This window comes from Sinohyriopsis cumingii, chromosome 14 (genome assembly GCF_028554795.1).
Source record: "Sinohyriopsis cumingii isolate HCF-2022 chromosome 14, ASM2855479v2, whole genome shotgun sequence".
NCBI classification, from domain to species: domain Eukaryota; kingdom Metazoa; phylum Mollusca; class Bivalvia; order Unionida; family Unionidae; genus Sinohyriopsis; species Sinohyriopsis cumingii.
The window spans coordinates 106,542,391-106,555,760 of NC_142974.1; the positions used below are offsets into that span (position 1 = coordinate 106,542,391).

At 36.5% G+C, this 13,370-nt stretch overlaps 2 protein-coding genes across 5 annotated transcripts in view; one reads left to right on the forward strand and one right to left on the reverse strand.

Annotated features, from left to right (window-relative positions):
- Nucleotides 1–6,855, reverse strand: part of LOC149784568 (uncharacterized) — a 31,264-nt gene extending 24,409 nt beyond the window's left edge. The window contains exons 1-3 of the mRNA XM_089932640.1: nucleotides 6,746–6,855; nucleotides 2,700–2,968; nucleotides 568–707 (exon numbers count right to left, since the gene is read on the reverse strand). Coding sequence (XP_089788766.1) covers nucleotides 568–707; nucleotides 2,700–2,959 — 400 coding nt within the window. The 5' untranslated portion in view covers nucleotides 2,960–2,968; nucleotides 6,746–6,855. The remainder of the gene's footprint in view (nucleotides 1–567; nucleotides 708–2,699; nucleotides 2,969–6,745) is intronic.
- A 4,953-nt stretch (nucleotides 6,856–11,808) lies between these two features.
- LOC149784569 (uncharacterized) overlaps nucleotides 11,809–13,370 on the forward strand; it is a 77,030-nt gene continuing 75,468 nt past the window's right edge. For 3 of the 4 annotated variants that reach the window (XM_089932643.1, XM_089932641.1, XM_089932645.1), the window contains exon 1: nucleotides 11,809–12,176. The gene's annotated coding sequence lies outside the window, so the exon portion shown is untranslated. The remainder of the gene's footprint in view (nucleotides 12,177–13,370) is intronic. The other variant, XM_089932644.1, reaches the window with a different exon arrangement.

Consider the following 13,370-nt stretch of genomic DNA (forward strand, 5'->3'; position numbering starts at 1 on the left):
ATTTACCCAGAAAGTAAAATGCTTTAGCATTGAGCATGAAAATTGTTGTCAACAAACTGACCACAATCTAAGGTATGGACGCATATGCCTATGAAATCTATACAGTAAGATTTTGCATACAAGCCCGACAATAAGTGCCTACCAAAATTAATAAGGTTGTTGTAGTTGTCATTGTAGGGATTACTGCCATTTTTCGCACACAATAGGCTATACATGGCGGCCAGTATTAATGGTGGAGGAAGAACCCTGGAAAACCCTGGAATGAACCACCGACGCACGAGAAGCTACTGGCAAGCTTTCTCACATACCCACATTAGCTGAAAAATTAATAAGGTTTCTGAGTAAAGATCACTCAATCTATTGAACCTAAAAAATCCTCACAGAAAGCTCTAATACAGAATCAAAATGCTGATTATGCCTTAGTTGTCATAACAAGCAATACCCATGTCTTCTGATGCAGCTGTGACAATAACATTACAAGTAGCACACGAGACAATAAATTGAACTCTGTATGAAGAACTGTTATATTTTAAATAGAACACCATGATAAGAATTTTGCTAACTTACTTAGCTTCAGGCCTCGGAAGTCAAGACATTTGAGTCTGCAGGCTCGTGTGCGTTGGATGACACCTTGAAAGATGCTGAAGTCACAACCCATTTCCTCCTCAAATACATCCCAATCCTCCTTTGGCAAAATCTCTCTGAAACTAGAAATTAGGACTATTATCTACAGATCTTACTAATGATATATCAACCCACAATGCATCAAAATAATTAGTGAAAAGAAATAAAGTTTATTTAATACATGCAGCTGGTTGTAAGGACATATGCTGGCTTACAAGCTGGTCCAAATCCCATTGCCTGTACAAATATTTTTTAAATAGATCATACCACATTGTTCTCCATCTGTTTACTGTGGTCTTCAGAGTACTGACAAAAATGACCAAATTTATTGAAATTTGCTGCTTTATACAATACCTTAGAAAATCCTTTGTATGGCTCTGAAGGAACAGGGGCATGACCCTGGAACAGGAATAACATGGAAAGCAAGGAAGATTATAAGATCCTATTTATTCCAAATAGAGTGAAAATTTGATTCAACACCCACCCACTCCAACTATTTCCTATTTATTCCAAACAGAGTGAAAATTTGATGCAACACCCACCTACTCCAACTATATCCTAAACATAATCTGCCCACAGCTTTTACAGAGTTCACTGCTAAAAATTTTATAAATGGCATTGTACACATAAATATTTATTGACATATTAAGTGACGTGATTCTTTAACAACGATGCTTATCTAGGGTGTGGATGGATTAATGTATGGAAGGATATCCACATAGAGGTCTTGCTGGGATTTTAAAACTAGGAGTAAAAATAGGAATACCACCAGCACAAGTTGCAGTCCCAACCAAAAAGCATATTGCGCATGCCAGAAGTGGCTGAACATCCAGATGAGAAGAACCATCATGCGATACAAAGGTAAAAATGGGATCATAATATTATTTCAGTTATGTAATTTACAGAGTAATGAATTATTAAAATATCAGAAGAAGAAAACAAAATTAACAAAAAGTGTCCAACCTCATGGGAGGTAACCCTTGGGACAACAAAGTACAAGAATAAAGCAAATATTGGGATGATACAATATTCCAAATGGTGCAGTGAAGTCATTAAGATCAGTGTGTGCTGATGTAATACTCCAAACATAAAAATGTCCTCCATAAGAATCATATGGACCCACACAGAGACCTGACCTAGGAGTAGGATTTGTCAAATCCGTAAGGTCAGTGTGGGCTGATTCCAAACATAAATTGATTTGGTTATGGAAATAAAAGTGAAAAAAGAAATTTATATGCCTAATAATTATTAACTGTCTACAATCAAACACTAAATACTCCCATTTTGGGGGCAAACAAATTTTCAATTTTATGCAAATTAAGGCATATTTCATCTATAGGCAAGTATACATACACTACTAAACCCCGTTTAAATATGAGTATAATAAAGCCAGTCAATAGAGGCCACCATTCGGGCTTGTGAAGAAGATCACTTTTACATACAGGTTGGCCTGATTTACTCTATGGAACCGAGTGTAATGCATTTAACTACACTATACATATAATTCTACCACCACCAATGAAATGGGGTTCATTGTCATACCCACCTTTTAAAAGAAATGGTGCTATAATGAAGGGCACTATAATGAGTAATGTATGAATATGTAAATGGCCTATTTGTAGTGTTGGCAGTAAGAAGTTCAAAAGAGTACTATATGAATCTGGCGGTATAAATAAGATCTGTCCTATCTGTAGCATTGGGTATAAGATGACTGCAGTTTGACAGAGTATTGTATGAATCTGGCTGTATAAATAGATCTGGCCTATCTTTACTGTTGGGTGTAAAATGACAACAGTCTTACAGATTACTGTATGAACATGTATCTGGCATATATTTAGTGTTGGGTTTTTAATGACAGAAGTTTGACAGAGAACTGTATGATTATGTATCTGGCCTATCTGTAGCATTGTGTGTAAAATGACCGCAGTCTGACTGAGTACTGTATGATTAGGTATCTGGCATATATTTAGTGTTGTGTGTAAAATGACAGCAGTTTGACAGAGAAATGTATGAAAAGGTATGTGGCCTATCTGTAGTGTTGGGTTTAAGATGACTTCAGTTTGACAGGTGCCTACCAGAGAGTCTGTAATGGCCAATTAGCAATTATCTCATTGACTGCCTGTCGCTGAGTGCACACAATTGCATTCTGAAGTAACGTCTGTGATAGATGGACCGGAAGAACATGCATGGCCTCACTGACTAGCTCTGGGTAATTGTTGATCACCTGACAGCTAAAATTGACCAGGGATTTTGGCTTCAACTGTGGGTTCCTCACCTCATGTTTCTCATTAAGGACCATGTGGTCATAATTGACCTTGTCCAACGCTTTGAACATTGCTGTCACCTGATAAAAGAAAGAAAAAAAATTGGTACTGATCCATATTTCCAATTTTATATTCAACTAAAAAAAGATACCAGAAGCAATATGGAAAACTCAGTGGGAGTTCAGGGTGAGGGTGGTTATCTAGCTCCTTTATAACAGGGTTATTTTACCAATACAGTAAAACCTGTCCTACAGACCTCTGCTATGAGAGACCACCTGTTTTCATAGCTGCCAACCCCCGACTACAAAAATACTCACTGCTTAATACTGATTTTCAGGAAGAAATACTGATTTTTAAATTTTTCTGCATACATAACTATTTACAATATCTACAACCGTCACTAAAGTAGGTCAGTAAGTTACTTAATTATTTAATGTCAAAGATGTACTTGTTGCACTCTTGCACCTTCTGAGTAATTCATCAGACACAGGATGTTTATATGAATCTTTTCCACACCTTGTCTTTTCAATCATTATTGATTTCACTGTACCATCTTTCATCGATGATCTGATCTGTGTGTGATTTTTTTTCTCCTGAACTAAAAATCCTCTCACAATCAGCATTAGAGTGTGGTAAAGAATGAAGACCTAACATAAAATAACTCAGACAATCGTAACGACAGTCTTGACATGAATTCTTCACCTTTGACATCAGTATCCACAGTCCATCAACACTATTGCAGGAGAGTATTGTTTCAGTGAGCGAGCAGATCTGGTATCACAATTCACAGTTAAAATAAAAACTCAGAAGCTCTAAAACTACGCACCTTTCAGTCTTTTCACAATGTAGTTATGGTCGTCTGTTGCCAGCTCATTAATGATAGCCAGTGTTTTCATTCTAGCACACAAGTAATCCTTGGCGATGTTGCTGTCTGGGAAAAATGTGCAAAATAAATCACCAGTCTCACTAACAACTGAAAGAGGAAGGTTCCTTTCTAAAAGATATTTAGTTAACAGGAACTTCTGATCGAATTACCTCAAGGTTCTCTCTGGTAAATATAAACTTCAGTTCAGGCTGTGTTGTTGACGATGAAACAGCAAGCTGATGTTTATTAGCTTTTGCATGATATTTTATGTCATGTTCTGCTCCATGCCCAATAGCGAAATCACAATTGCACAATTTGCAAAAAGCGATATTTTCTCCTTTACGAGATGGTTTCACATATTTAAAGATGACGGAATACTTGTCCTTCCAGTTCTGCTTTCTTTTCATTGCTGGAGTACATTATGACTCTTCGGCTTTTCTTTTTGAAATCATCAAGATGAGATACAGTGATAGCAGCAGATTCTCTGCGAAATCCAATAGGGTGGCTGGCAGTTAAAATTTGGCATGGCATCCTCGATTTTGAGTGGACCAATTGTATTTCATACATGCAACACATTTACTATAATAATGGAACCAGGTCCCATTCAAAACAGAAAATTGCAAGAAATTTTTTTAAAATATTTGTTCATTTTGAAAAAACTGATTTTTTAACAACAAAAAACATACACCCGTATTTATTTACGGGACAAATATAGAAAAATACGGGACAGTTGGCAGCTGTGTGTTTTGAGAGACCATGATCTCCATGCACATATTTATTGATTATATAGTGTTGGGACCTGTTATGAGAGACCACCTGTCTTGAAAGACCATTAGTTTATGGCAGGCAGGGTTGTCTTTCAAGGCAGGTTCTACACAACTAACCATTTCAGTGGAAACAAAAAGAATAATCCATGTAGGCTGAAGTCTCGAAATTGGTCAGTGTGGGTAAATGAGAATGCTTGATAGCAGCTTATTGTTGGATGTTGGTTTTCTTGGATTCTTCCTCCTCCAGTTATACTTGCCTCAATGTTTATCCTACTTTGCACTGAAAAATGGCATTCAACCCAGAATAACTACATCATATTAATCTAAACAATTGTCCATTTAAAAGGCTGATAATGTACAAAAAGAATTTCCAGGAACTGTATCTACTGCAAACATTTTATGTTCTTTTTTTTAAATGAAAAAAATACACCCACCTCCAAAAAATGATGTAACTAAAAGCTAAGTTAATTCAGGATGCAAATTATATTTTTCTTCTTCATTTCAATCAATCTGGACTAACAAATAAAAAAAAGTTTGTACCAAACTACCAACCCTGATTTCAATGCAACCAGAACCACATATATTTGTAATTTGGCCTAAATACATGTATTGGTTAATTGAAAGTAGAAGATACGGTATATGCCACATGCTGAACTCAACACAATGTGTAAATAACAAAAGGCTTCTCGCATCTACTTTCATAGAGTCTATGGTTGAATATCAACAGATTTTTTGAACTGTGATATATTGCAATACTAAGCAATGTAGGTGTATCTCGATGAAAAGTCATTCAAGTTTGCTAGGTCAGCTAGTAAGTGGCTACCCTATGCGGACACCAAATGGTGTTGGCAAATTCCAACTTTTCAATAGGCAATGGTCTCTGACCCTACACTCCAACATAAATGTCCAAATATAAAAAATAGGGTGGCAAGGGTCAGAGGAAACTCGGACTAAGTCAAAGAGATGACTCCGCAGACTGATCCAAAATACATTGTGTGAAGTTTTGAAGTCAACTGATCATACCATAGTTTTCATTTGATACAATGTCTCTTACATTTGGTAGCCCATGATTAAGGTTACTACCCTATATTGTTAAAGTCTGGATTAGGGGCTTCTGCTTACTCCAGGTTTTCATACATACTGTTTAGTCCTACCTGTAAGACTCAATGCTGATATTTATGTTGTTGGCGTCAGGGTCTTACAGCCTAACTAAAGGCGCTGTGTAGTGTGTTTTGATGTCGACTAACATCGTTACGAAAGTAAAATTTTCAGGAATATTTCACACAACTGACAATTAAAGTAATGACGCTTTTCTACAAAGTAAAGTTATAATGTTTTAGTCAGACTTTACTTACTATGATGCCTTTTCTCTAATAAATTCAAATTCTCACAAAAGAAATGGACCCATTTTCAAGTTTCTTTGGCCTACTTTTCATTTGGCTGGAAAGCGATGAAAGCCGAGAATGCCGAAATTGGATAAAGTTGAAACATTATTTTCTAACGAAATGAATAAAAATATATTATGCCTATTGGAACTGTAAGCAAAGGTTCGTTCTGTTCAAGAAACATATCCCAAACATCAACCTACTTGAACTTACTTCGGCATACTTCGACTACCGTTGCATTGCAACAAATTCAAATGTATGTCAACAGAACGTGAAAATGCATCAATTTGCTAGTGTCATATTTTCATTCCACCAGGATAAAGACAGCACAGTAAGTATAATAATTACACATAAATTAGTGGAAAAATGTCGATATAGGCTGCCAAATGTGTGAGATGTTCCTGAAACTTTGATTACTCATTCCGATGTCAATGACATCGGAACACACTATACAAGGCCGTTATTTGGATAGTAAGACATAGCACCTCAACAAAATCAAAATGTGCTATGTCTTACATGTAGGACTAATGGACTGTTATGAGCACGTACTTCAACTGTCCAACTATCTCGAACGGGATAAATATAGTCAGAGACATCTCAGACAGACTCCGAGACTATCAACTGACGGGTGTTGAAGGGATAATGATAATATAAATTAGGATAAATTTATAACATTTTCACCTGATAATAACCGAAATATTTCATGGAAAATAAAGATAAACAATCCATAGACAAAAACGCAACTACACTGTAGGTAAATGAAAAGTGATTGTGAACAGGCAATCGTCAAAGGCAAAGGAACACATGCAAGTTTTTAGAAAGAAACAATATATGCATTACTTTTGATAGAGCAGCTAAAATCCAAGCTACACATCTAAATAAATGGTAAAATTTCAAGATTTAGGATACTTTAGTCCCGCCATCTCGTCAGGCACTTTTCTGAAACTGACTGGTCTATTGTTGTAGTTCAATTACTTAAAACAACGCCCAAGTCGAGACGGATTTTGCGTTCCTTATAACGATTAATGAGGATATATTTATAGAACAATATGATAAATAAATGAAGAAATATTGTAAATAGATAAATGAAATAGATAAATAAATAAAATATAAACGATGAACAACTAGTCCTCGATATTATAAACTCTGATTTACATCTAACCACACAGGACACGTTGACTATGTCAGTAGTTGTGTGAGGCACTTGGGGGGTCAGATTATAATTTTATAGGCGCATGTACGTTAACTTGCGAAGACGGCAAAGCCTGGCAAATATCACAACGTACCATTCATTAGTCCTAGCACGGTAATATTTATATGCACAAAATTTAGGTGAAAACAATTAAAGTAACTATTCATGATATGTATCATAATTCCCATAACATAAATATATGAAGTAACTAAAACGCAGAAACTCAGGCTACACATATAAAAATAGGGTGGAATTTAAAAAAATAAGTTTAACAGTACATATGGAAAGATAGCGTCATTAGCAGGAAATTCACAAACACACTTACCAAAATAGATAAATGATACAACATTCTTCCTTGGGATGTTCATTTCATTTTAGTGCATTGCAGTCAGTTATAGACCTGATATGGGATAGTCAGTATTTGCCCCAAATTACTACTTAGATAAATTTAAACAACTGTTTAGGAAATGTCCAATGAGTACAGATTATATAAAGATTGAACCTGAATTGAAAACGTTAGTAAATATTTATAAGCCAGTATTTGAGGAGGTGGATGCATAGACTACTTCAAATTAATGCATTATACTAGTTAGTAATGCAAAGAGAGACAATAAAACAGTCACGTACACATATTAATAATACAATTAACGAAGACAATTATTATTATTTTGGGGTGAAAAAATATCCAGGGCTGGTATCATCATAAATAGACGATACATATGTATTTGCAATAAGTGTCAGAACTTGTGATGTTCTAAATTGGCAGAATACAAAAAATATGCCGTAAAACAGCCAACCCCATAGACAGCATGGTAGAAAATGTTTCTTTCGATAATGTTGAAAACTATTAAATAAATTAACCATTTATTTTGTTATATATTGTGTCTGACAGTATCATTAAATTTATATATAATTGCAATCAGGGCCCAAACACGTTATGGACAATTACAAAGAGCAAAACACACAATCAGGATTTTGTTTTTACCTAAACTTTGTTATCCAAATTTACAATAAAAATGAAGATATAGTTTACAGAAGAACTATTTTACAATCGATTTCTGAAACCTATTTGAGGATCAATGACCAATACATATTAACCAAATGACAAAAATAATGGAATCATAATTCCATCGACAAATGTCATATCTGAAAAGGAGACTACAAAGGAAACGTACGATAAAAACAAATACTATCCTAATCTGATGTTGTATATTCATCTTTGGAATACAGTTATAAAAGATACACAAAGTCAAAGCTAATGTAATGCTAAATCTAAATACATCTTTGAAAACAAAAGTAAGTAACGAGTCCTTTGTTTAAAGTATATGAATAATCGTGTCTTTGGAAAAAGGATGGACAATTGAAGAAATGGGAACCAATGCAAAAATACGTACTGACGAAGATAAATACTTCAAATTTATAAAAAAAAAATATTTCATTTACAAGACCAATTATAGATCTTAACAAATACATTAGTTAGAAGGAAGATGTACTGTTCTAATAATGGAGTATGCGCATTTGGTCATAGCGCGCTGTTTTAAGGAATTCTTAGATTTGTCTGATTACTTGTGTGGTTATTGGAATTCGGCGCAATGGAAATATCCCTACCCCGAAATCATTAGCCAATTATTATGAGCAAACGTCACGGAGTGAAGTGTTAGTGAGTTTCCATGATGCCATAGTTCATTAGTAGTGAATTCAGGCCAAAACCGAATGAATGTCAATGGCCTAGAGTAAGATAGTCCATATTAAAATATAGTTGTGTACATTGGTGGTGTGACTGCAGTGACAGTATTTACGGTAGGAAACCGGTAAAGAGAATAAATAAGAAGGGACTTGGCAGATACCGTTTATGTCGCCATGGGGGCAAAAATGTGATGCAGTTATATTGGACAAATGTGCCTGGAAAGCATTACATTGACTGGCCTAAGGTGGCGGACTTGAAATAGTTCCAAGTGTTAAGGAATACTCGTATATTTTCTAAGGCGTGAAACGGTTGGCGGTACGGAAACATGATGAAGATAAACCATGCAGATGTGCGGTTGGTAGATACTTGGCAGGTTGTTTTATCTGTGGTCTTACATTAATTAAAGTAAAATGTAGGTATAGAATGGACACGTTGGGCTTTCTAATTTACAACTGAAGTTGTATGGAAGTCTTTGGAAAGCTGGGGTAAACTCATGACTTCTAGAGAGTATCGCGGCATGGTTTGACAACCGCTTGGTCAAGTAATGACCCTTGGCTTGTAACAATACTATTCGAGGTGAAGTGCGACCATCGCTAACTATGAAGCAATATGACACGCTAGAGACGCTGCTAGCATGGTATGCCGATGTGTTAATGGAACTTCTATGGAATATATCACTTGCTGAATTTAGCTTAAAACTGATGGACGACAAGCGAGTCAAACGCTCACCTTAGCCTTTACCCCACGCGAAGTCAGAAGCTGTGAGAAAGGAAGCTGAAGAACTGGTTTAGTTGGAAGTAATAGAGCCTGCAGTCTTCACATACAGTTCTCCAGTGCTTCTGGTGCAGAAGAAAGATGTCACTTGTCATTTGTGAGTGGACTATGGTACGGTAACCCGGGAACGAAGTTCCAGGCTGAAATGTTACCGGATTCTGAGCACACTTTCGCCACCGTGTCTAAAGTGAAATAGTTCTCCAAGATGGATTTGACTAAGGGTTATTGGCAGATCCATGTGAGGAAAGAGGATAAGCCAAAACTGGCAGATGGATCCTACCAATGGTTGGTCATTCTCTTTGGAGTCCAAAACGAACCGAGCATCTTCACCTGAATGATGACAAACTTAATGGAACCCTTGCGTGATATGAACGATCTTCTAATGGCTGTTAGCATCGGATTTCGCACGTTGGACTACTTGTGACATACTCTTAGACAAGGCACACTGTCACCAGATAAGTCTAAGGTGGAGCAACTTCGAAACGCAATATATCCCACTACTAAGACCGAAGTACGGTCGTTCTTAGTATTAGCTGGTTATTACCGGAAGTATGTAAAATATTTCAGCTCGATTGCTGGACCGCTGGCCAAGAAGAGGACCCCGAATAAGGTTATCTGGACCGATGCGTGTGTGAAATCAGTTGTCGTTGTCCGTTTCCACTTGACCAAGGAATTCGTTCTGCTCATTCACGCGTGCGATACTAATCTCAGCGCAGTGTTGCTGAAAGAACATGATGCGACTATTTTTTTTCCTCCGTTGCGTATGGCAGTCGGAAACTGACCGCAGCTGACAAGAACTACTCCCTGTCGGAGAAGGAATGTCTCGGAATCGTGTATGGCGTATCAAGGTTCGAGCTGTATTTGTACGGGAGAAAGTTCATTGTGGAGACAGACTACCAACCGCTTGCCTACTTGGCACAGGCGAAACTCTCGAATGGACGCCTTACGAGATGGTCACTGTTCCTGCAACAATATCGGATGAAGATATAGTACATCCAGGGTACCGAGAATGTAGGAGCAGAATTTCATGAATCGGTCCAAAGACTGCGTCAATGGGATCCACTTGAATTAACGTGTGTGTGTGTGTGTGTGTGTGTGTGTGTGTGTGTGTGATTCGGATTTTCATCGTAGCTTTAAAATAAATCAGTCGTGTTTCTACGATGTCTGCAGAGTGGCAGTTTATAGTGATGTCTAGCACTAGGCATTATGCTGCAGACACATAGCATGATGTCCCACCCAGTCACATTATACTAACACCAGGACGACCACTCCTAACACTAATCTCTTAATGCTGAGCGCCAAGCGAGGCAGCTGTTAGTACCATTTTTTAAAAAAGTATTTGGTATGACTCGGCCGGGGTTCGAACCCACGACCTCATTATCTAACCACTAGGCCACCTGAACTGTATATAATTATCGAGAGGAAAGAACTTTTTATTCAGATAAGTAGTTAGTGGTATAGTCTTGTTAGTTAAATTTTTTATATTTTCGGAGTAAAATTAAATGCATAATTTTATTCTAAAGCGCGGAGTTGTTTCGAACTCTGTTCGTGGCAGAATTTTAATTCAAACGTATCCGAGAAAACTTGTGTTCTGCTTAGGCGGTACATAATCCGGATCTACCAAGATTGCGTTAGAGGAACATAGTCCTTTGATCTGCTTGGGCACTTATATCCACTGTGTGAAAGCCGACGCCGAGTTAAATTCAAACGGACCAATCAAACATGGTCAAACTAGAAGGCTCATTTTCTAATGTCGTTACTTTTTCACGAGTCATTTTCACTGGGTATCGTTTTTTAGGTTTACAGTTGAAAATGTACCTTTCTTACTTGACTAAACTTAGTATTCAGTTGTATAAACATTTAATACCTAATTATTTTCAATCGCCGTATAGAGTGATAACGGCTCCTAACTTTTACCCAAATTGGTGGAGTGAAAGTGATCAGGCTGGTTTCGATTCTTACATAGAACCGTCCGCACTCAACTTTAAGTGTTAAGTAAGGAAAGAGAACCAGTTTGTAGTAACTTACCACGTACGAAGACCATTCTATCATTCTAAAATCATTTAAATTTCTGTTATGAAACGAAATTCGAAAACATCCTAATTTGATAGAATAAAATATTCACTGGTAATTATATTATTTCTGGATTTGTTAATTTTCGATTGCTTATTTGTTATGCTGTGTAAAATTTGAATATCAATATGTATAATTTAATGTTGCTTAGCTTCACTTCATATTCAGTAAAACAACTCAGGCGATGAGTTCGCTTTGTTTTTATGGAGGATAAATTTAAAAATGAAAGTGGACGAATTTTCGAACTCAGAAGAAAACCGTCAGGTTTTTCACATGTATGATTTTTAGATAGATTAAATACACTATACTGTATGTAAAGTCTGCTAAGAAATTGATTTGGCCTAGTGTGGAACAAAACTTTGATAATTAAAGTGAAAGTGCACAATAACTCCATACGGGGTCTTCCAGGAAGGGTAGTGAGCGAAGTCTGACAGCTGGTCTAACTGATATGGTCATTTACAAGTTTGAGAATTTAGTCTTAGAGGAATCAGCATTGTGCTTCAACATCTTTAAGATTACACGGCGTATTTAAAATGAACATTAAGGTAAAGTATTTTTTTCTTCTAGCATCTGTGCTGTTGGTGGGATTCTGCAATTTTCAAGTTCACATAAATTTAAGTTGATTCGAGGGCCCAGTATTTTCATTTCGTCCTGAAAGTAAGATAAATTATTTATGTACAGGAAATGTTCATCCCATTAATTGAAACCACATTCAGGCTCAATTTCTAGAATCTAATATATTCGTATGGCCGCCGTGTATCAACTTTTGGAAAGACTTACACAGTAGAAAAGACTACCTACGCAGCGAACAATGAGAACATAGGGGACAAGTCCAAGATATTCTGAATCATGTCAACTCAGCTAAATATAACATAAACACATCAGTACCATTACAGCTTTGGTGGCTAGTATTATTTACAACTAGAACAAACTAACTAAAATAGGGACATTTTTCCATTGTGTTTTTTTCATATGGTACCCATGCACAAAATTTTACAAAGACTATTCACATGGCTGCTGTGTATCCACTGTTGATAAAAAAATTTTTTTATGGTGAATGGTGGTTCTCAGTTTGTATTACAATACTTATGGTATACAAACAATTATAGCAGTGTATCCCCTAGGGGTGCAAGACTGAGTCAAAACTCTTCTTTGTGTCAAAACTGGGGGTCAGACTAAGTAAAAACCAAACTTTGGTATCAGAACTGGGGATCAGATTAAAAATGTGGGGGTCACTGAAGCACAAATGAGGGTAAAGGGAAACACTGATTATAGGCTAGTCTTTGTGTTTGCAGTTTTTCCCAAGGTAAATAATTTAATAATTCAGTTTTACAGTCTTGAGTTTTTGGAGTGGACAGCCATAACATAATGAAAGAAGGATCATCTTGCCATTAATTTTGTCAAGCGGAAATGTGTTTGTGTCATGCAAATGATCCACGAATGAATCTCATTCTGCTTCTTTTTTTTAAGTGTAGGCTTTGTTCAAAGATGCCAGTAGGTATCTGGGTTCTAGGATGCCACATGTTGATAAGAACCCAGGTAATAAAATGAACCATTGGGTATACAAGTTTACTGTATGCATATATTCTAACCATTGGGTATACAAGTTTACTGTATACATATATTCTGCCAGAGCTTCTTAAGACTGCACTCACTTTGTTGACAAACCATTTCAGTGAGCTGTGAATACATGTACTTTTTCAGTGCCAAACATAGGTCCGACTCTTGCAGTAAATAAT